We start from the raw sequence: 24,632 nt of genomic DNA on the forward strand, positions 1-24,632 counted from the left end.
AGTTTTAACTTCCAAATGTGTAAGAGTTTGGTTTGGGAGGTAAGTAAAAATACAAAAAAAATCTCAAACCTGAACACACCCTGCCGTGAACCAGTCCACTTCTGGTTTTAACACAGGCGGACAGTGGGGGTGAGAAACCTACTCACCCTCAGATGGTGGATTAAATATTTTAATGAGGCCACATGTCTTAAATTTTGCTTCTCTGTTCCAATGGCAGTCTCCTGGACTTTGGGAAATCTGATAACTAACTGATGAGGATGACTGCATGGAGCAAGTAAATCACTTAAAACTCTGTTTTTGGGCCAACTGGAGCGAGGCATGCCCTCCGGACCCTCAGCCAACCTCCCGGAGTCATAAGACACTGTTCTCCAACCCCCATGTTGACAACAGCCAGCAATATTTTCCCATCCTACTCCCATCCATGCAGAAACATATAGATACATTTCAGAAATAGAAACAGATCGTGATAAAATATTGAAAACCAAGCCTGAAATTTAGGCTAAAACAGAATTTTACAGATACAGGCACTTTATGTTGAACAGCCAAAAGCCAACTCCATAATATAAACTAAAGCCGCGCTTGGGCTGGAAAGTACGATATCAAAACATGATTGAATTTGGTTTCTACACTAACCTGCAAAGCTGGAATAAAAGTCTTGATGTCAAGTGCAATTACGTCATGTGGCAGAGAAAGCACAAACATCAGGCAGGAAGCCAGTAACTCATCCTTGTACTGTTTCATTCTGATTGCTACCTGTAATAAATAATATGACAAGTGCAAGGTCTAAATTATGGCCCAAATCTTCGAATATGGGGAGAGACCTTTGACTTAACTTAGCAATGTTCATCTCCCTCCCAGCAATGTTCACCACCACCTGTCCCACCACCAATAATGTTCCCACTCTGCATCTTGACAATGTTCATCTCCACTCCTGGCAATGCTGGCCTTCCCACCCCGGCAATCTTCACCTCCTCTGCAAATTCACCTTTTGGAATCTCTGGCTCCTGTCACAGGGGGGGCATTGGTGAACACTGTTGGGGCTAAGGCCATGCATTTTCAGAAGTTGACAACTCCATTTAAACCAATGCACGTGACTAACTGAAAAGAGATCTTAAGAGACGTGTCTTCTGTTCATGATGAGAAAGGGGGCATGGCCGCGGTAGAATTACACTCAAGACAATTGGCCTCCTGACTACGCTCATCCCTTCATTATCCCAGCATCAAAAGGTGCAATGGCTCCAGCGTAAAATGGTGAACAGACAGATTAGATTGCAGTCAGCATTGGATGCCCCCTGCCCAGAAAATCTGGGCCCATTACGCAATCAACTCTTAAGCATTTCATCAAGTTAAAAAAAATACACATTAACAGCTGGGAAAGGTTTACAGACATATAACATTTCTTCATAAAACATATCAAGATGACAACTTGGTCTGAAAAATACTATCAGTGAGCCAACATTCCACAGGCAACTTCCAATCTGTACCAAATATCTTGAAGTTTCTTTAAAGAGGCAAACTTCTGCTTTACTTACAACAGAGTTGTGTAGGGTCAAATAATCAAGACACTACTTGAGTTAACTCCAGCCAAACAAAAGCTGAACTTAAGAACTAGAAATAATGTATGCTCTATTTTTCACTGACATTTTTCCAGATGTATTAATGCAAATGCAGCATGCTCTTAATTTGACGTTGCTTAACTCAAATTGTCTAATCATTTCGCATTTCCAAGGATGAAATTCCTACTTTGCTATATTATTTGTTACTTAGTTTAGATTATTTTCAGTGCAAAAATGTTTTAATTCATCAATGGTAAACTTGTACACAACATTTTTTTCTCCAGGTCAAAATTATTCAAGAGCATTTGATTTAATTCTCACCTCTTTTCCAAACTTCCTGAATAATGCAAAGCAGGCAAACTTTTCTGGATTCTTCGGACATGGTTTTCCAGTTTTTGTGCCAATATTCTGGCAAAACACAATTTTCCCCTTGTCAGTAATTCAAGCAATAAAAAAAACCTCAGGAGCAGAAGGCACATAAGTAACCTTATTTTACTCTAAGTGGACATAGAACTATGGTCAGAGCACGTGGCGTCATGGGACTGATGACAGAATGGATAACAAACTGGCTACAAAACAGAAAAATGAGATTAGGGGTTAAGTATTGCTACTCGGTGTGGCAAAAGGTATTCTACAGGGTTGAAGCAGCTACCACTGTAGCTGAATTTAATGATCTGGACTCGGGAATTGGAAGTACAGTTTTAAAATTAGCAGATGACACCAGATTGGAAGCTTTAGCTGATACAAAGGAAGAAAGTGACAAAATATAGGGCAACAATAAGAAATTTGCAGAATGGACATGTAATTGGCAAACTAATTCCAAAATAGATAGGTCTAAGGTTGAATAGTTTGGTAGCAAAAATAAGGCAGCCACATACTTGTTGAATAATGAGAGCCTGAATGGGGTAAAGGACTAAAGGGAAGAGTAGAGATATACAAACTGCTAAAAGTAGTGATGCAGGTTAATTAGGCCATAAAAGAGCAAGCCCAATGCTGATGGCCTTAGTAAGATGCTCTTTCGTGAGTTGGTGCAGACCCAATGGGCCAAATGATCTCCTTCATTGTCGGAATTCTAAGTATATTATGCAAAATAATAGATGAAGGAAGAAAATAAAATGTATATAATTTCTTTACCTCAAAATATTTAATCTTTTGGGCTATTTTCATTGTGACCGACAGAAGTTTGTAGAATCCGCTGACCAGTGGAAATTGTGTTGATCGTAGAATGAGCTCATGTCCAAATCTATACACCCATTGTTCAAAGAAGTCTGTGTGCTTTTCTAACAACAATTCCCTGATTTAAAAGACAATTCTTGTTAATGAGAAACAGAAAAAAGATCAGGTATTACAACAAAGTAATGCAAATAAAATTCTCCAGTGGTTTGACTCGGACATAATTGTCCATTTGTGCTTTGAAACTAACTCTGATAAATTCACCATAAACATTTAAATTTTGAATATGTTTCATGTGGTAGATATACACTGCTAATGATGAGTTTTGGGTACCATATACTGCACCACCCTCATCACCAATCAAAAAGGAAGTGTGATCATGAAATACATACTCACAAACCCATTTCAAACTACGGTGCAGAGGCAGGTTGTCCTAATGGCCAAATTCTCAAGTCATATTTAATCCTAAAAGTTAAGAATTTTTTCATTATTTGAACAATGTGGACCTACTATACTTCGCCCGGGGTAAAGGAAGGACTACATGTGTCTTTATGGTTGCTTGCATAGCACACCAGACCAGTCAGAGCCAAAATTGATCAAAAAGGTACAGTATCAAAAGTCCCCACTAACATTGAGTATCGATCACCTGAGTTTTAAATATATTCATTACTTAAATGCCTTTTGGTGAATTTATCCCAGAGTGATGACTTCAAAGGGCAGATGGGTCGGATCTCAAACAATGGCGAGATAGAGCACAGGAATGAGAGAAAATCTGGTGAACTGGTACGGCAACAATAATCTCTCCCTCAATGTCAGCAAAACGAAGGTGTTGTCATTGACTTCAGGAAGTGTAGTGGAGAACATGCCCCTGTCTACATCAATGGGGACCAAGTAGAAATGGTCGAGAGCTTCAAGTTTTTCGATGTCCAGATCGCCAACGACCTGTCCTGGTCCCCCCCATGCCGACACTATTGTTATGAAAGCCCACCAATGCCTCTACTTTCTCAGAAGACTAAGGAAATTTGGCATGTCAGCTACAACTCTCACCAACTTTTACAGATGCCATAGAAAGCATTCTTTCTGGTTTTATCATAGCTTGGTATGGCTCCTGCTCTGTCCAAGACCGCAAGAAACTCCAAAAGATAGGGCGACACGGTAGCACAGTGATTAGCACTGCTGCTTCACAGCTCCAGGGACCTGGGTTCGATTCCCAGCTTGGGTCACTGTCTGTGTGGAGTTTGCACATTCTCCTCGTGTCTGCGTGGGTTTCCTCCAGGTGCTCCGGTTTCCTTCCTCAATCCAAATATGTGCGGGTTAGGTTGATTGGCCATGCTAAAATTGCCCTTAGTGTCCTGAGATGCGTAGGGTAGAGGGATGAGTGGGTAAAATATGTAGGGGTATGGGGGTAGGGCCTGGGTGGGATTGTGGTCGGTGCAGACTCGATGGGCCGAATGGCCTCTTTCTGTGCTGTAGGGATTCTATGATTGTGAATGTAGCCCAATTCCATCACACAAACCAGCCTCCCATCCATTAACACTGTCAACACTTCGCGCTGCCTCGGAAAAGCAGCCAGCATAATTTTGGCCTACACGCGCCCTGGACATACTCTCTTCCAACTTCTTCCGTCAGGAAAAAGATGCAAATGTCTGAGCACACATACCAATCTTCTCAAGAACAGCCTCTTCCCTGCTGCCATTAGATTTTTGAATGGACCTACCTCGCATTAAGTTAATCTTTCTCAACACCCTAGCTATGACTGTAACACTACATTCTGCGCTCTCTCCTTTCCTATGTACGGTATGCTTTGTCTGTATAGTGCGCAAGAAACAATACTTTTCACTGTATGCTAATATGTGTGACAATAACAAATCAAATCAAATGCACAACTGCAATGAAGTCAGTCCACAGTTACAGAGGAAGAAACTGTCAGTCATAAGAACATAAGAAATAGGAGCAGGAGTAGGCCTTCTGGCCCTTTGAGCCTGCCCCGCCATTCAACAAGATCATGGCTGATCTGAAGCGAATCAGTTCCACTTACCTGCCTGCTCCCCATATCCCCTAATTCCCTTATCGATCAGAAAACTATCTACCCATGATTTAAACATATTCAACGAGGAAGCCTCCACCACTTCAATGGGCAGAGAATTCCAGAGATTCACTACCCTCTGAGAGAAGAAGTTCCCCCTCAACTCTGTTCTGAACCGGCCCCCCCTTATTTTGAGGCTGTGCCCTCTAGTTCTGGTTTCCCTTCTAAGTGGAAAGAATCTCTCCACCTCTACCCTATCCAGCCCCTTCATTATCTTATATGTCTCTATAAGATCACCCCTCATCCTTCTAAACTCCAACGAGTACAGACCCAATCTGTTTAATCTCTCCTCATAAGCTACACCCCTCATTTCCGGTATCAACCTGGTGAACCTTCTCTGCACTCCCTCCAAGGCCAATATATCCTTTCGCAAATAAGGGGACCAAAACTGCACACAGTACTCCAGTTGCGGCCTCACCAGTGCCTTGTACAGTTGCAGCAAGACCTCCCTGCTTTTATATTCTATCCCCCTCGCGATAAAGGCCAACATTCCATTCGCCTTCTTGATCACCTGCTGCACCTGCAGACTGAGTTTTTGCGATTCGTGCACAAGGACCCCCAGGTCCCTCTGCACAGTCGCACGATGTAATTTTTCTCCATTTAAATAATATTCCAATTTACTATTATTTCTTCCAAAGTGGATAACCTCACATTTGCTAACGTTATATTCCATCTGCCAGATCCTCGCCCACTCGCTCAGCCTATCCAAATCTCTCTGCAGACTTTCCGCGTCCTCCACGCAATTCGCTTTCCCACTCACCTTCGTGTCATCAGCAAACTTGATAACTTATCAGATGGCATTTTTATTCAAAAATTATTAAACTGACTCATATGGTACCAATTCATTAAGTAGTCTGCACACTTACCCACAGAATTCTACTAAATTGAATAAGGCAGTAAAGTCTTTTGGTTTAGTAGGCTGCAGATTTGCTGCTGGATCAGATGTAGGGATTACAATACTGTTGTTGATGTCACCTGAACCCTGCAAAGCAAACAGGGAAATTCACTTCATGGCATATCCTTTAATAATTTTTTTTAGCTCTGAGCTAGTTTCTGCAGCTAAACATCACACAATCTCATAATTTTTTAATCAAATTAAAATTCTTTTTTTTCATTCTTTCATGGCCAGTCTTTCACTGACTTTCATTGTCCATCCCTGATTGTCTTTAAGTGGCAGTGAGCCACTTTTCTGAACAGCTGCAGTCTACATGGTGAAGGTACACCCGCAATGCTATTTGAGAGGAAGTTCCAGGATTTTGACCTAGCGACGGTGAAGGAACAACAATATGGTTCCAAGTCAGCTTGGTTTTTGGTGTGCAGAGGAACTTGCAGGTAGTGGCGTTCCCATGCATCTGCTAGCCTTGACCTTCAAGGTGGTAGAGGTCACGGGTTTGGAAGCTGCTGCTGAAGGAGCCTTGGCCAGGGATGACTCCAATCAGCAGAGAGCTTCCCCCCCCAATTCCCAGTTTTTCTAGGGCTCTTTGATGCCCTAGCACATAGTCAAATACTGCCTTCATGTCAAGTGTAATCATTCTCACCCCACTCGAGTTCAGTCTTTTGTCAATGTTTGGACCAAAGCTGCAATAAGTCAGGAGCTGAACGGCCCAGCAGAACCCAAACTGAATATCAGTGAGTAGGTTATTGCTGAATAAGTGTCACTTGACATCACTGCCAACGACTCCTTCCGTCACTTTGCTGATGATCGAGAGTAGACTAATGGGCCGGTAAATGATCGGAGTTAGATTTGTCCTGCTTTTTGTGGACAGGACGTACCTGAGCAATTCATTACCAGGTAAATGACAGTGTTGCTGCTCTACTAGAACTGCTTGGCTAGGGCATGACAAGTTCTGAAGCACAAGTTTTCAGTACCATTGCCAGAACGTTGCCACACTCTCCACAGCTCCAGGGACCTGCGTTCGATTCCCGGCTTAGGTCACTGTCTGTGTGGAGTTTGCACATTCTCCTCGTGTCTGCGTGGGTTTTCTCCGGGTGCTCCGGTTTCCTCCCACAGTCCAAAGATGTGCGGGTTAGGTTGATTGGCTATGCTAAAATTGCCCTTAGTGTCCTGAGATGCGGAGGTTAGAGGGAATAGTGGATAAATATGTAGGGATATGGGGGTAGCCTGGGTGGAATTGTGGTCGGTGCAGACTCGATGGGCCGAATGGCCTCTTTCTGTACTGTAGGGATTCTATGATTCTATGAATGTTGGCGGGCCTATAGCCTTCACAATATTCAATGCCTTCAGCGATTTCTTGCTATCACATCGAATAAATCTGAAGACTTGCATTTTTGATGCTCGGAACCTCTGGAGGAGGCTGTGATGGATCATCCACTTAGCACTTTTGACTGAAGACGGTTTCAAATGCTTCATCCTTCTCTTTTGCACTGATGTGCTAGGTTCCCCCATCATTAAGCACGGGGACATTAGTGAAGTCTCTTCCTCCAGTGAGTTGTTTAATTGTCTATCACCATTCATGACTGGATATAGCAGGACAGCAAAACTTAGGTCTGATATGTTGGTTGTGGGATCACTTAGCCCTGTCTATCATGTACTGCTTCTGCTGTTTGGCATGCAATTAGTACTAGATGGTAGCTTCTCCAGGTTGACACCTCATTTTTAAGTACACCCGGTTGTTGCTCATGGCAAGCTCTTCTGCATTCTCCATTGAAGCAAGTTGATCTCCTGCTTGATGGCAATGGTAGAGTGGATGATATGCCAAGCCATGAGGTTACAGATTGTAGCCGAGTACAGTTCTGCTGCTGCTGACGGCCCACAGCACCTTGTGGATGTCCAGTCTGGTGTTGCTAAATCTGTTCAAAATCTCTCTCGTTTGGCTTGCTGGTAGTGTCACACAACACAATGAAGGGTATCATCAACAATGGTGTCTCCACAAGGACTGTGTGGCTGCCACTCCTACCAATACTGTCATGGCCAGTTTGCTTGCTAAGCACTTCAGAAGGCATTTAAGAGTCAAGTACATTTTTGTGGGTCTGGAGTTGGCCAGACATGTTAAGGGCAGCAGATTTCCTTCTCTAAAGGACATTAGTGAAACAGATGGGTTTTTAACAACAATCAAGAATGTTCCCATAGTCTCCATTACTGAGACTACCTTTTAATTGAATTCCACCAGTTTGCAAGTTGGGATCTGAACCCATACCCCTAGAACATTGATTACTACCCAGTGACATTACCACACTGATAGAAATGCGATTTTTAACACTTTATGTATATACCATACACATACTGATCAAACTTCACATTTTAGAAAATATTGTCAAACCAATTCAAGAAGCTTTGGTTTCTCATCAGCTACAATATGTTTGTGACCAGGACAAGTTTAGATTTTAGTGGTTTCTTTTTTAATCTTTGCAACATTAGGTTCCATTTCCTCTCCTTTTTGCTAATGGGTCGTGCTACTCCATTGCCCATCCCTAAATACCCTCAGGAAGGAATGAAAATTTAACTGTCAGTCTAACTTTAAACTACACAATGATAATGCCAAATTATTACTAATCTCTAAAGCTCTTCTGTTGATCAGCGACTTTGTAAAAAAAAACAATAGTTCGAAGAGACTGACAATATACGTGATTGCATTTCCACTGATCAAATGTAAAGTCAAAAATGTAATACCACTTCTTCACTCTGGCTTTGTCTGTCCACTGTCAGATCCAATTTCTCAATGATCTTGAGCACTGATTTAATAAACTCATCATACAGTAGCCGATTTAAAGATTTCAGCGGTGAATCAAACATCTGGAATGTCTCAACCACCAATCCGAATTCCTTAAAATATAAAACATTCAAACTGTCAGATATTTTATCCTGGAACAGTCTTATATTCTTCACAATTTCAATCATGAACTAGTTAAAAGAATGCTGCTATATTTTTCAGTGTTAAAATCATTTTATCTTTAAATTTGATTGGAGGAAAGAAAAACTAAAGTTTGGTTGTGATTCCCTTTATTTCTGTCTGCAGCTAAAGCTATCATACAGGACACAATGATTAAAAGTAATCAAAGGGAATGCAAGATAAAAGCGCAACGAGTATATGATTTGGAAGTTTGGATTTTAGAATTGTCTTAAGAAGGATGGATCACCTATCTGGCAACAAACTCCTGCTTTGTGTCTTGCTCAGAATTGTGAAGAGTTGCTAGAACAGATGCATCGGAGAAGCTATATGCAAGTCTTGAACAGAGTTAGGTTTTACAGACTACTGGGGCTGGGAGGATGGGATTGAGGTAAAAAGAGTGTTTCTCACAAAAGCAACAATCTGGTTCCTTGGAGGTAGCTTTAGCAATGGTGGGAATATGAAAAATGTGAGTGCAATATGGTTCTGAAGACCACTAATATTTGACTCCCCTCCACGCACACAGACACAGTTTTCTGGCAGTCTAAAGATTTCTGAAATTCAGAAGGTGAGTTAATCTACGGTCTTGCACATCTCTTGCTGCCAGTCACTAAGTGGCAGACAATAAAGGACCATGTTATTTACTAACTTTCCTGACCAGAGATGGTTATATCTGGAAAGACCCAAGATTTTCTTTCAATAGCTTTGTCCTTGAATATGTTTACCACAAAAATACACGACGATATATTTAAAATATATTTTTAGAGCATATTTTAAAGTTCCTCCCTGTACAGTGATTGGTCTCATGATCATGGCCACAACTTTCACTGCGTTTCTGAAAAAGCAAAAGTGAAGTAGCCCAGAGCATTGTGAGCTAAAGCTAAGCATGGAAGTTTCAAGCTCTCTCCAACCCCAGAAACAAAGGGGAAGTGAGGAACCACCATCATAACAGCATAAATCTTCCAATCATTTCGGACACTAATTACAAAAAACTACCTATTTAATTACTCTCCTTTGATTTTTCTGGCCAATCTTCCAATGGAAGATCCTGTGGAAACCAAGTTAGCACAGAAATTAGCAAAGGAATCTGTGCAGTTGTCACGTGCCTTTTACTGCATTAGCTGCTGCATTCTGCTAAATGTTCACTAACACACTGAAAATCTGAGTGCTATAGGTTGGGTAAGTGGGTAGGGTGGCAGCTGGACAGGGTGATGAGCTTGGATAAGGTCGGGTCGGGGGGATGGAGCCAGGTGATAGGAGGTATTTAGGTTGGTTCAGTTACCCAGGAGTTAGACTAGGATTACTCTAACATTTCTGGGTAACTGGTCAGGTAAATAAGTCAAAACTGTCCAAAGTTTCTGATTCCAACTCAGAGTTAGAGACTTTTTCAGAGTATCTCGGGGAACAGGGGAATTGCTCAACGGAAATTAAAACTTTGTGGACTATTTCTACAAAGTCAGTGTATTGGGACTTCCAATGGGTTCCATAGTGCATCTTGGGGATACATTCAGGCTCGAGCAATCCAGATACCAGAGATGGGCCACTAACTCACTTTTTAATTTCACTTCTGTTATTTACTATGTTTTTTTAAATTAATGTCTTAACATAAAGCAAATACAATGCTTCATCCTGACATTTAATAAAATATATAATACATCAAATTTAAATGCAATGAGGGGTTGGGAGAATTCTACACTACAACCCAAACTCACCTTCATTTTCCCACAGTCCAGCAGACTTCTGAATAACTCCAAATAATCTTTATAAGTAGGCACCTTCGATTTTCCTGTTGCCACACTACCATTGTCAAGTGACTGTGCATTGGACCATGGCTCAGCTTTTCCCATTCCCTCCTAAGAAATTAATCGTCATTAAGATTTATAGTGGTTAGAACGTTACATACCAAAATACAATGAAGAAACTTGCTTAGCTAAGGTGAACGGGGGAAAAACAAATTCTAAAATTAAAACCAAGTACTAGGAACTCAGAATAGTTGAGCTAGGATATGAAAAAGACAAATTGCTAAGCAGATTATGGATATGTGTGGGGGTCACAGGGTAGTTGTCATGGGGGACTTTAACTTTCCAAACATTGGTACCAATGACATAGGTAAGAGAAGGGACGGGGATTTAAAGCAGGAATTTCTGGAGCTGGGCTGGAAGCTGAGAGCCAAGACGAAACATGTGGTCATCTCTGGTACGTTGCCGGTACCACGTGATAGCGAGTTGAGGAACAGGGAGAGAGTGCAGTTAAATATGTGGTTGCAGGGATGGTGTAGGAGGGAGGGTTTCAGATACGTGGATAATTGGAACACGTTCTGGGGAAGGTGGGACCTGTACAAACAGGACGGGGGGTGCACCTGAACCAGAGGGGCACCAATATCCTCGGAGGGAAATTTGTTACGGCTCTTCAGGGGGGTTTAAACTAATTTGTCAGGGGAGTGGGAAAGGGAGTTGTAGTCCAGAAGTCAGTGAGGGTGGTGAGGTATTGGGGAAGGTATCAGGGTCAAGGGTGGGTACCGGTAGACAGGAAGGTGGGTTGAAGTGTGTCTACTTCAATGCAAGGAGCATCCGGAACAAGGTAGATGAACTTGGGGCGTGGATTGGTACTTGGGACTACGATGTTGTGGCCATTACGGAGACGTGGGTAGAACAAGGACAGGAATGGTTGTTGGACGTTCCGGGGTATAGATGTTTCACTAAGTGTAGGGAAGCTGGTAAAAGAGGTGGAGGAGTGGCATTGTTAATCAAGGATAGTTTAACGGCTGCGGAAAGGCACTTCATGGGGGATCTGCACACTGAGGTAATATGGGCTGAAGTTAGAAATAGGAAAGGAGCGGTCACGTTGCTAGGAGTTTACTATAGGCCCCCAAATAGTAATAGAGATGTGGAAGAAGAAATTGCTAAGCAGATTATGGATATGTGTGGGGGTCACAGGGTAGTTGTCATGGGGGACTTTAACTTTCCAAATATTGATTGGAACCTTTGTAGGTCAAATAGTTTGGATGGGGCAGTTTTTGTGCAGTGTGTGCGGGAGGGTTTCCTGACACAATATGTGGATGGGCCGACTAGAGGTGAGGCCACATTGGATTTGGTACTGGGAAATGAACCGGGCCAAGTGTTAGATTTGGTTGTGGGAGAGCAATTTGGAGATAGTGACCACAATTCGGTGTCTTTTGTTATTGCAATGGAGAGGGATAGGGCCGTACGGCAGGGCAAGGTTTACAATTGGGGGAGGGGTAATTATGATGCGATTAGGCAAGAATTAGGGGGCATAAGTTGGGAACAGAAACTGTCAGAGAAAGGAACTAATGAAAAGTGGAACTTTTTCAAGGAACAAATACTGGATGTCCTTGATAGGTATGTTCCTGTCAGGCAGGGAGGAAATGGCCGAGTGAGGGAACCATGGTTCACAAAAGAGGTGGAATGTCTTGTGAAAAGGAAGAGGGAAGCTTATGTAGGGATGAGGAAACAAGGTTCAGATGGCTCGATTGAGGGTTACAAGTTAGCAAGGAATGAGCTGAAAAAGGGGCTTAGGAGAGCTAGGAGGGGACATGAGAAGTCCTTGGCGGGTCGGATCAAGGAAAACCCCAAGGCTTTTTACTCTTATGTGAGGAATAAAAGAATGACCAGGGTGAGGTTAGGGCCGGTCAAGGACAGTAGTGGGAACTTGTGTATGGAGTCAGTAGAGATAGGCGAGGTGATGAATGAATACTTTTCTTCAGTGTTCACCAAGGAGAGGGGCCATGTTTTTGAGGAAGAGAAGGTGTTACAGGCTAATAGGCTGGAGGAAATAGGTGTTCGGAGGGAGGATGTCTTGGCAGTTTTGAATAAACTGAAGGTCGATAAGTCCCCTGGGCCTGATGAAATGTATCCTAGGATTCTGTGGGAGGCAAGGGATGAGATTGCAGAGCCTTTGGCGTTGATCTTTGGGTCCTCGCTGTCCACGGGCTGGTGCCAGAGGACTGGAGAATGGCGAATGTTGTTCCTCTGTTTAAGAAAGGGAATAGAAATGACCCTGGTAATTATAGACCGGTTAGTCTTACTTCGGTGGTTGGTAAATTGATGGAAAGGGTCCTTAGGGATGGGATTTACGACCATTTAGAAAGATGCGGATTAATCCGAGATAGTCAGCACGGATTCGTGAAGGGCAAGTCGTGCCTCACAAATTTGATAGAATTTTTTGAGGAGGTAACTAAGTGTGTTGATGAAGGTAGGGCAGTTGATGTCATATACATGGATTTCAGTAAGGCGTTTGATAAGGTCCCCCATGGTCGGCTTATGATGAAAGTGAGGAGGTGTGGGATAGAGGGAAAGTTGGCCGATTGGATAGGTAACTGGCTGTCTGACCGAAGACAGAGGGTGGTGGTCGATGGAAAATTTTCGGATTGGAGGCAGGTTGCTAGCGGTGTGCCGCAGGGATCAGTGCTTGGTCCTCTGCTCTTTGTGATTTTTATTAATGACTTAGAGGAGGGGGCTGAAGGGTGGATCAGTAAATTTGCTGATGACACCAAGATTGGTGGAGTAGTGGATGAGGTGGAGGGCTGTTGTAGGCTGCAAAGAGACATAGATAGGATGCAAAGCTGGGCTGAAAAATGGCAAATGGAGTTTAACCCTGATAAATGTGAGGTGATTCATTTTGGTAGGACAAATTTAAATGTGGATTACAGGGTCAAAGGTAGGGTTCTGAAGACTGTGGAGGAACAGAGAGATCTTGGGGTCCATATCCACAGATCTCTAAAGGTTGCCAGTCAAGTGGATAGAGCTGTGAAGAAGGCCTGTAGTGTGTTAGCTTTTATTAACAGGGGGTTGGAGTTTAAGAGCCGTGGGGTTATGCTGCAACTGTACAGGACCTTGGTGAGACCACATTTGGAATATTGTGTGCAGTTCTGGTCACCTCACTATAAGAAGGATGTGGAAGCGCTGGAAAGAGTGCAGAGGAGATTTACCAGGATGCTGCCTGGTTTGGAGGGTAGGTCATATGAGGAAAGGTTGAGGGAGCTAGGGCTGTTCTCTCTGGAGTGGAGGAGGCTGAGGGGAGACTTAATAGAGGTGTATAAAATGATGAAGGGGATAGATAGAGTGAACGTTCAAAGACTATTTCCTCGGGTGGATGGAGCTATTACAAGGGGGCATAACTATAGGGTTCGTGGTGGGAGATACAGGACGGATATCAGAGGTAGGTTCTTTACGCAGAGAGTGGTTGGGGTGTGGAATGGACTGCCTGCAGTGATAGTGGAGTCAGACACTTTAGAAACATTTAAGCGGTTATTGGATAGGCGCATGGAGCACACCAGGATGATAGGGAGTGGGATAGCTTGATCTTGGTTTCAGATAAAGCTCGGCACAACATCGTGGGCCGAAGGGCCTGTTCCGTGCTGTACTGTTCTATGTTCTATGTTCTATAACATAAGCATCAGCTGAAGATCTCACAAACAACAATGAGATGGATCTGAGAATAATAAATGACAATTGTGAAGAACCAAGACCTCAACATGAAGACCTTTCTTATAAATATGTAGAGATAAAGCTGGACACAGATCTAAAATGGCGGAATCCATGTCCGATTGTGACCCTCGAACAAGAGGAGCTACATGGCAGTATCATGAAAACTCGCACGCCATTACCTTGGAAGTGCCACCAACAACACATTGTGACCTGTGCAGACCAAATTCAAAGAGAGCTTTACAAAGGCCATCTGCATTTCATTACCCAAGCTGGCCAACAAAAGTCTGCTCGTCTGCTAAGACAAAGGGTTTCACTTCTTTATGGTTGAGGCATTTCACGATCAGTCATGTGACATGCACCTCAAGTTTGTGGAATGAGTGACATTGGCTTTGCTGTACTGCAAAGACAGTCTGCCATTTTACCATCTAAGTCGCAGTACCACAGTTGAGGAGCTCTGGCCCAACTTGAACACCTGGCCCAACCTACACTGTTTCTACTAGAAAGCCTGTACTTGTCCTACAAAACAGAACTAACTCTGCATGCTATCACATCGTGTGAAGTCAACCCCACCAAAATAGTGATTTATTCAGCTTCGGTTATCAATCCCAACTCATCTAAGTGATGGCACTGCTGACAATCCCACACTCCTTCAGTTTTGGATGGTCAGCCTGCAGATGTACAAAGGAGAGGCTTGAATTTACTTTGTCCTGACTTAAAGGCATGAACCTTATCAAAGAAGTCTAGCTGACATGTTCAGTCAGATATTAACAGCCTGCAAGTGGATTTTTAGACACAGGAAGACGGCAATCTCAGTCAGGTATGTGAGAAGGCATTTGAAAGGTGAGTTCAAGAACGACAGAATGAAAAGGAAAACAATGGAATGTGAATGGCAGAATCTGTTTGAAAAGTTAGAGCGACAGGGGAGATTGGAAATTGGTGAAGACAAGCAGCTGAACAACTATATTGAACAACTGTGTTGAATTTTTGGAATATTGTATGATAAAGACAGAAACTCTAAATAAGGAAAAGTCGCAGCAATTAAAGTGGCAAGTCATAGGAGGTCCAGTGTCAGCATTAAGTTGTTCAGCATTCAAGATTAATTAAACAAGGAAATTGAATATATATTTAAATACTACTTACAAAAGATATTGCCCCTGAAATTATGCTGTGTTAATATTAGCATATGAATGCTTGATATATTGGTATGAATTTCTTTTGCTGCTATATTAAGAGGCATTTATTCCTGTTAAGAATATGTTTCAATGCCTCAGTTTACTTGTGCACATGCTAGGCTCTTGAGCATTTTGCTGCTAATATTCACACAACCCAATTTCAATGTAAGGGGTGATATTTGTTGCTGAATGAAGCAGGATGTCATGTAAATTTTCTTACCCCAGGAAGGAGAACTGGCTTTGAACAGACACGAATTAGACCTTGATGCACTGAAACAGATTTTTTTTTAAATTAAAAATAAAATAACAGTTCACAAAATACAAGCCAGACATGTGGGAATATTACGTCAATGCATTTTTGTGCAACATTTTTAAGAATAGTTAGAATGATTTTCATGAGAAGTAGTTTAATATTTGGATTTCGTATTCCTAAATTGATTGTGAAATTTCTGAGGACAATTTCAATACATTTGCCATACAGTAATTGGTCAAAAATGGACTTAATCAATGTTGTCGTACACAGTTGGCCTGCTGAAGTGAACAATAATTCTCAAAAACACAAATTCCTCAGCATCTAGCTGAAAACTGTCCTTCATTCATGCTGGTCACACAATTTTAAATGAACATATTTCCATTGGAAATAGTTCGAAGTTTGCTGTTTTCTGTTGCATAAACAGATTTAGCATAGCAAGGTGGACTACACATGCAGTTTGTTTAAAACGATGAATGACTTTAATGCTACCCAAATGTTCACAAATCTTGGGAAATACTTTGCCCGTCTAAGCTATGGTCCTTTTCTATCTTAGCAGAAAGATCACGAAACCCAGCAATGCTCGAAAGGATACAAGTCTGCAATTCACCATTGCTTAAGGTGCATTGACAATTTGTACATTGAGATTTGGTACTCACCTACAGTGCTAATAAAGTTCCAGAGAACAGGGCCTTTTCCTGCAAGGGCAATAAATAGTTTAACAATGCTGTGGCAACAAACTGGTTGCATCTTCATACTGTACTGTGGGAAGCTATCTATCTGAACCACTAGTAAACGTTCTAGCACAGAAGTATAAATTCCTGGGATCTGAAAAGGAAAAATAAATCCAGTAATGCATATAAATGAATAGGCAAACTTTTCAATAAAATCTTTCAGAATATTCAAACTTCTGAAGAACAGTATTTTACTTTGTCTGTCATTACCCATTAGAATAAATACAGTTTAATGTGCATTCCACTATTTTTTTAAAAATCGCACTGCAAAGATGTATTTTCTCTCAGGTTTAAAGAACGCATTTGCCAATAAATTGAACACTTCAGTGACAAAAATATTAATTCTACCTTTGCTAGGCAGTGCACTGGCATTCCATATTCCATGGTACAGAGTGGTAGGACATTGGTTACACCTGCAATTCCCCATGAGGAACGCTTAAAATCTTAGCAATGCTATCAATGAATGAACCAAGTAGAAGTGGGATTCTGCAATCACAGTGGAGATGAGGAAATCAAAGATTTTCTCAGCTCTCAGTGACTGGATCCAGAGAGGTATTGGGATTAACTTTTTTTTTTAAATTTAATTACTCAAACTCACCAATAATTTCACGGCTTTGGAGCTTTTGCCATTAAAATACAAGTTTAATGCAACTCATTGTAAAAGTTGAAAAATGCAACTAAAGGTTGAATCTAACATGTTTTCAAAACACAGAATTCTTATATTAAAAGCATTGGATGGTTATGAAATTTTCCAAAGAAACTACCACAAAGTACACTTACTTTGTCTATGTGGAAGATGACACTTGCAATAGAGTCTAGGAAACTGGGAAGCTGATAAACATTGTCATCTTCTGTGTCTACCTCAGTGAGATACATCTGTTTACAACGCTGAATCAGTTCCGTGTACATGAAGTCAACATACTGAGAGTTCACAGCTTTACAGGGCTAAAATCATAGAACAGGAAAATAAAATTAAATAACTTTAGTTTGCATTGTGACTGTGCTATTATTAGTGAATTAAATGCAAAAACACATGAATATCAAATTGACCAATCTTATGCTACTGTTTTTGGCATTATTTTTGCTTAATTTGTTACATAGGTTTACAATATATAAAGAAACCACCCAGTGCATCTGCTCTGTGCAACCTCTTTGCTCATGTAATCCAAAACTAATACCCTCCCTCAGCCTCTCCCTCTGCTTCAATTATTCAATTTTTCCTTAAAAAAATGCAAGGTGTGCTTGTCTCAACCTCTCCTTGTCGCAACAACTGACATGGAACCTCGGTTAAGTCCCACTATGGGTACCATGAACAGTTCTGTGTCCATATCAGAGAAAGGACATGCACGTGGGGCGGCACGGTGGCACAGTGGTTGGCACTGCTGCCTCACAGCTCCAGGGACCTGGGTTTGATTCCCAACTTGGGTCACCGCTTGTGTGGAGTTTGCACATTTTCCCCATGTTTGCTTGGGTTTCCTCCGGGTGCTCCGGTTTTCTCCCACAGTCCAAAGATGTGCAGATTAGGTTGATTGGATATGCTAAATTACCCCTTAGTGTCACAGGATGTGATAGGTTAGAGGCATTAGCAGGATAACTAAGCGAGGTTAGGGCCAGGGTGGGATTGTTGTCGGTGCAGACTCGATGAGCCGAATGGCCTCCTTCTGCACTGTAAGGTTTCTATGGTTCAGGAGAAGGGGCAAAACATGATTAATTTGAATATCAGAAGTAAAATACCTACCAGGAAAAATTGAATAGACTGGTCCTCTTTTCCCCAGAAAAGAGACTGAGGGTGACCTGATAGAGGTCACATTAAGAAATTTTGATAGGGTATTTTAACTTGCAGATCAGAATGAGGGGCCATAAATATAAGATATTCACTAATCACTCCAATAGGAGAAATTTTGTTCTCCAGAAAGAGGTTAGAATATGGGACTTGCTAACATAAGAAATAGTTGAGGTGACTAGCATAGATGCCATTTAAGAGCAAGCTAGATAGATACAAGTAGGAAAGGAGCAGAGAGATATGTGCAATTACAAAGGAGGATGGGAGAGGCTCATGTGCATAAATCAGTTGAGCCAGATGGCCTGTAATTATGTAAAAATATACGAACCCTGTCCAGACATTTCTCCTAACCTTCCTTAATACTTGTCAAGAACTTTCTAATTAAAGAAAACTGTGTTTCACACTCTACCTCGCTAAAAACCCTTCCGAATTTTAAAGACCTCTATTAAATGTTTTCTTCATATTCTCTGTTCCGATAGGAATTGCCCCAGTATCGCAAGTTTCTCATTAGAACCAATTTCACAAGCCTGGCTTGATCATGGTGAACCTATGCTGTGTGCTTTCTAAGGTTTTAATGTTCTTCCTATAATGACGTGCTCTTAACTATGGTTTAACAAATGTTTTCTACAAATTTATCATCACATTTTCACACTTATTCCATCCCTGTACTTATAAAACCTATAATGGATAAAACCTTTAATTAATATAAAGCCTTTTTAATGGATTGAGCCACCTGCACTCACACACTGTCAGGCAGTGAACTCACAGGTTTCCGTTTATCCACACCCTTAAGAAATCATAAAAATCCTACAGTACAGAAAGAGGCCATTCGGTCCATCGAGTCTGCACCGACCACAATCCCACCCAGGCCCTACCCCCACATCCCTACATATTTTACCCGCTAATCCCTCTAATCTATGCAATCCCAGGACACTAAGGGGCAATTTTAGCATGGCCAATCAACCTAACCCGCCCATCTTTGGACTGTGGGAGGAAACCGGAGCACCCGGAGGAAACCCACGCAGACACGAGGAGAATGTGCAAACTCCACACAGACAGTGACCCAAGCCGGGAATCGAACCCAGGTCCCTGGAGCTGTGAAGCAGCAGTGCTAACCACTGTGCTACTGTGTTGTAAAGTGTTGTTACATTAAGTGAAGAGGGAAGAGAGGTAAGTAAATGCTGTAGGAGGGAAGGGTTCAGATTTGTGCGACATTGGAACCAGTTCAGGGAGAGAAGTGGACTGAACAAGATAGATGGGCCTTACCTGATTAATTCCTAATATGGGAGTAGGGAAAGAAAATGTGGAGGGCTTTATAAGGAAAGGGAGCTGATAAAAAGCAGATGCTGAAAACAATGCAAAGATAACAAGGAGTATTGGAAAGAATAAAGAGAAACGTTCAAAGTAAAAAACGGATCAGAAGGAGAATTAAATGAATAAAATTGCCGAAGGGCAGAGGCCAATTGGAGATTTGTACAATACTCCTAAGTGGAAACATGTAAATAGTGATTTCCTTCAGCAATGGGTGTTGGGACTATTAATCATCTCTAAAATTATCTGGACTCATGTGAACATAAGACATGTGGTTACAAATGACAGGGAGAGAGGACTGCAACAATTGAGGGACACAGACAGCATAGTAAATTGTATGGATACTGAATGAAATTTAATGCAATTATGTGATGTGACATGATTTGATAGCATTTATTTAAAAGAGCTATTCAATTAATCCCATTCTTCTGCTCATTCCTGAAAGCCCTGCAAATTGGTTTTTTTTTTAATTCCCCTTTGAAAGTAACTGTTGAATCTGCTTTCACCAACCTTTCATGCAGTGCATTCCAGATCAGAACACACAGCATAAGAAAAAATCCTTATCTTCCACCTGTTTTTTTTTGCCGTGTATTTGTATGTATAAATCAATTCTTTCCATTTCACTGGTTTCCTTGGACAGCATCTTCCAAACCAACGACCACTACTATCTAGAAGGATATGGGGCAGCAGATACATGGGAACACCACCACCTGGAAGTTTCCCTCCAAACCAGATACCATTCTGAACTGGAAATATGTCACCATTCCTGTCAAAATTCCATAATTCTCTTCCTAACAGCACTATGAGTGTACCTACAACACATGGACTGCAGCGGTTCAAGGCAGCAGCTCCCCACCACCTACTTAAGAGCAATTAGAGATGCGCAATAAAAAATGGCCTAGCCAGTGATGCCCACATCCCATCCCATGGTGAACTGGTGCGACGACAATAAACTCTCCCTCAATGTCAGTAAAATTAAGGAGATATTCATCGACTTCAGGAAGCAAAGTAGAGGACATGGCCCTGTATATATCAACGGGGTTGAAGTGGAAATGGTCGAGAGGTTCAAGTCTCTAGCTGTCCAGATCACCAACAGCCTGTTCTGGTCCCTCCACGTCGATGCTATAGTTAATAAAGTTCACCAATGCCTCTACTTTCTCAGGAGGCTAAGGAAATTTGACATGTCCGCTATGGCTCTCACCAACTTTTACAGATGCACCATAGAAAGCATTCTTTCTGGTTGTATCACAGCTTGGTACGGATCCTGCTCTGTCCAAGACTGCAAGAAACTACAAAGGGTCGTGAATGAAGCCCAATCAATCACGCAAACCAGCCTCCCATCCACTGACTCTGTCTACACTTGTGTGACAATAATAAATCAAATCAAATGAGTGATGAAACAATTTGATGAGCAAACATCGGCACATAGTAATTTTAATCCTGTTTTACAGAGAAGATTTTGTAGGGAAGAGTGCAAAGGGAATTATGAGTTATTGATAAATTAAGGCATAAACATTAAATGGTGAGACTAATTGGTAGAAGGATTATAACACCAGAGAGAATCTTCAACAATGGGAGGACAAAATCAATAAACTGATTTAAAAAGCTTAAGGGATCCCAGGTTCAATAAACAAGTGCATATCGCACTAAAACAGCGTTAATGCTGAATTTACTTAAATCATTGATTAGGCTGCAATCGAAACACAATGTTCAGTTTTGGACATCAGGGAGAACATCAAGGCCACAGAGAAATTACAAAAGAAATTGGCTGAGACAATGCCAGGGATGAGGAAAAACATGAGAAATTAAGGTTCTTTACATTCGAACAAACAAAATTGAAGAGATCTGAAAGAGGTATTCACATTAAAGGGAGCTTTGATAAGAAAAAAAATGATATTGCTTGCATTATAACCTACATATTGCAACTGTTTTTTCTATAAGTCAGTACTGAGAATTCAGCAACAACTCATGTTTATATAGCCTGTTTAACGTAATAAAACATCCCAAGGTGCTTCACAGGAGCAGCTGAACAACTATAGAATTGCAATAAAAAATCAGGTGAAATGAATCACAATATAGAACTAATTATCTTTCACCCATGAATGGGCTGGGATTGAAACTCTAGCTTTCACTAAATTTAGCAAAATAATCAGTATTAACCCAATTTATGATTGATTTGTATCTGCAAGAGGGAAAAAGAACTTCCTGCAAGTGGGAAAAAGAACTTCCTGCAAGTTGACACAATATACTGCTGAGACTCTTACATACTTTTGCTTTTATACAAGTTTTTTTCTCAGTTGATATGATTGGTGCAGTGAAAAGTATCGATTTCTTTAGGCACTGCTGGTAAGAAACCATGTAGGTAAAGAACAGATCAGAAAGAGAATTAAAAGAATAAAATACAGAAGCCAATTTGAGATTTGTACAAAGAATCCTGGCTAAGAGATTGAATCCTGGCTACTTTTATCTTAACCGTAGGTAGGCGGTGGGCATTGAATGGGGAATAACTTGTATAAATAGACATACTGTGCCTGTTGTGTTAGTGGGTGCTTGCTTATAATCTGCAACTGTCCAAATAAATGCTTTTTAGAAAGTGTGTAAAGATTGGTTTCAGTTATATCTTTCACCAACAGGTTTTCTGTACACCAAACAAGAGGGAGATGAAGTTTCTCTTCCCCCAACAATGCCCCGATCTTAGTAAATTACAATCAAACACTCCTTTGGCATCTAAGACTGTGAGTTCAACACAAGTACATATTATTTCTGGAGTTACAATATACCAACTGCACTGCTGTTGTCAAAGTAATTTTCAGTCCAGTTAAAAGAATCAGAGAAGTGGCTTTCATTTCATCACAACTCACTAATCACAAATGGCATCCAGCCCAAGACATTTCTTTTGGTATTATATGAAAACATGGTAATATTTACATAAGCATTTCTCTTGCTATTATATTTTACCATGCTATACATATAAAGTAATAGCTTATATAACAAGAAAAAGTGAAACGTACAGCTGCAAAAAGTCCATATCCTCGTATGGCTATGGAGAGCTCTTTTGTGCTTGATTCCATTGTCCGGATGATGTCGTAAAACTGTTGCATGAAGTACTGCAACTTATCTTTATGTAAATGAGCATTTTCTGCCACTTGTAATGCAATCTGTGTGTGGGAAAGATAAAAAGAGCATGGGTTAACAGTTTGAGTTCAAGTACTGAAAGAATCACTTTTGCAACCTTGTATATGAATATATCTTTGGTAAGGCTACTGACAGTCAAAGACTGGAATCTTACCACTATTCATGCCAGTGGGACTTTCTTCTCCAGCTGCAGTGAATGGAGATTTGGCTGGTCATCAAATTCTCCGACCTCACTGCAGCGGGAGCATGGCGTGAATAGCAGGTAAGGTCATACCCAAAATGTACCACTTACATTTCTGTAGAATTTGATTTGGGATTTATCGCGAAAGATTTTGTAAACCGACTCCAATGGGAAAGAAAATCAGATGGTGTGCATAATGGGCAGTTGATCGAATATCATCCACTATACATGTATGCAAAATTTGAAATTTCTGAAGATGGAACAAAAATCGCACAGACCTGAAACACTCTGACACTGATTTAATATTTTTTTAAAGAAACTTGTAAAACCATTGTCACAGAAACCAGATCAGCATATTATATCAAAAATTTCTACGTCATCAGAATTAACCAATGAAAAAGTTAACTGAAAAATAGAAGACTAATTTATTGTAAATTAATTTCTATAAAGAGGCGTGGGATGGTACACTTTGATAGATAAGAATAAGGAAGACACATACTTCTTAGAAAAAAAAGTGTTTTAGTGGAACAGGGGAATCTGAAAGTACAGATACGTAAATCACCAAAAGTAGGTTATTAAGGCCATAAAAATCAAAGTATATTCTGGAAGGATAGAATTGAAAAGTAAGTCTATATACAGCAGAGAACAATGATTAGACTACAATTGAAATACTGCGAACAGGTGGAAGCACTGGAGAAGATGCAAAAACGATTTATCAGAATGATTATAGAACTGAAAGATTATAACTAACAGGAAGGATTGAACACGTTGGGACTCTTTTCTCCAGGAAAGAGAAGGCTGAGGAGTGGTCAGATAAAGTTCTTTAAGATTATGAAAGGAATTGGAAAGGTTAAATGTAAAGAAGGACTCGCTTCCTCACCATTTAGAGAGAAATTAGATACACATGAGGGGAAAGAAACAGAAGGATAGGTTAATTGAAGTTTTGAAGGCGACCAGAAAGGGGTGCGGAAATTCAAGTAGAACATAAAACCGGCATAAACCAGCTTGGTGGAATGACCTGTTCTGTGCTATATAACTATATGCAATGATTAGAAAGGACACACTGCATCATATATTTGGTTATGTTCAAATGAAACAATGCTTCTCCACTTCTTGCAATTTATAACAACAAATTTTCTGGAAAAAAAAATCAAGATATGTGACCAGTTGATGAGTATGCGAACAGCAGTCCACAGTTTCTGGATAGAAAAAGTTAAATCTAAAATATGTACAATTTTCAAACATTCTATTAGAGTACTGTAGTAATTCAATGAAAATGTATCACCTCTTTAAGAAAACTTTCAAGAGCAGCGTAGCCAGCTTTTTTCACTTCAGCGTTTGAATGGCCACACCATTTCGACATCATTTCAAACAGCGTTTGGTAGCTGTCCATGAGGTAGGTGCTGAACTGGCTTGCATGTAATGTGAACAAGCGTAACCCAGCTTAAAAAAACAAAAGTTGAAGTATTGAGCATCCCACAGGGAATTTGTAAGATTATCTCTTCATAGTCAGTTACAACTGTAGCAACTACTAAATCTACAAAAGCACATCTCAGAACAAAAATAAATCAATGAATAGATGGAAAAATAAATCTAAAGTTTATTTATTAGTGTCCCAAGTAGGCTTACATTAACTCTGCAATGAAGTTACTGTGAAAATCCCCTGGTCGCCACACTCCGGTGCCTATTCGGGCACACTGAGGGAGAATTTAGCATGGCCAATGCACCTAACCTGCATGCCTTTCGGACTGTGGGAGGAAACCAGAGCACCAGGAGGGAACCCACGCAGACACGGGGAGAACGTGCAGACTCCACATAAATAGTGACCCAAGACGGGAATCGAACCCGGGTCCCTGGCACTGTGAGGCAGCAGTGCTAACCACTGTGGCAAGGTAAGAAGTCTCACAACACCAGGTTAAAGTCCAACAGGTTTATTTGGTAGCAAAAGCCACTAGT

The 24,632-nt window shown here is 41.0% G+C and overlaps 1 protein-coding gene across 8 annotated transcripts in view; it reads right to left on the reverse strand.

Annotated features, from left to right (window-relative positions):
• Positions 1 to 24,632, reverse strand: part of prkdc (protein kinase, DNA-activated, catalytic subunit) — a 219,777-nt gene that overhangs the window by 178,375 nt on the left and 16,770 nt on the right. For all 8 annotated transcript variants that reach the window (XR_013498316.1, XM_078216124.1, XM_078216123.1 and 5 more), the window contains exons 10-20: positions 23,962 to 24,119; positions 22,372 to 22,518; positions 17,047 to 17,211; positions 16,192 to 16,360; positions 15,503 to 15,552; positions 10,376 to 10,516; positions 8,447 to 8,599; positions 5,682 to 5,797; positions 2,691 to 2,850; positions 1,878 to 1,964; positions 634 to 753 (exon numbers count right to left, since the gene is read on the reverse strand). Coding sequence is in view for 7 of the 8 variants with exons in the window: in XM_078216124.1 (XP_078072250.1) it covers positions 634 to 753; positions 1,878 to 1,964; positions 2,691 to 2,850; positions 5,682 to 5,797; positions 8,447 to 8,599; positions 10,376 to 10,516; positions 15,503 to 15,552; positions 16,192 to 16,360; positions 17,047 to 17,211; positions 22,372 to 22,518; positions 23,962 to 24,119 (1,466 nt within the window). In the remaining variant the exon portion in view is untranslated. The remainder of the gene's footprint in view (positions 1 to 633; positions 754 to 1,877; positions 1,965 to 2,690; positions 2,851 to 5,681; positions 5,798 to 8,446; positions 8,600 to 10,375; positions 10,517 to 15,502; positions 15,553 to 16,191; positions 16,361 to 17,046; positions 17,212 to 22,371; positions 22,519 to 23,961; positions 24,120 to 24,632) is intronic.

The sequence above is a fragment of the Mustelus asterias genome, chromosome 7 (assembly GCF_964213995.1).
Source record: "Mustelus asterias chromosome 7, sMusAst1.hap1.1, whole genome shotgun sequence".
Taxonomy (NCBI): domain Eukaryota; kingdom Metazoa; phylum Chordata; class Chondrichthyes; order Carcharhiniformes; family Triakidae; genus Mustelus; species Mustelus asterias.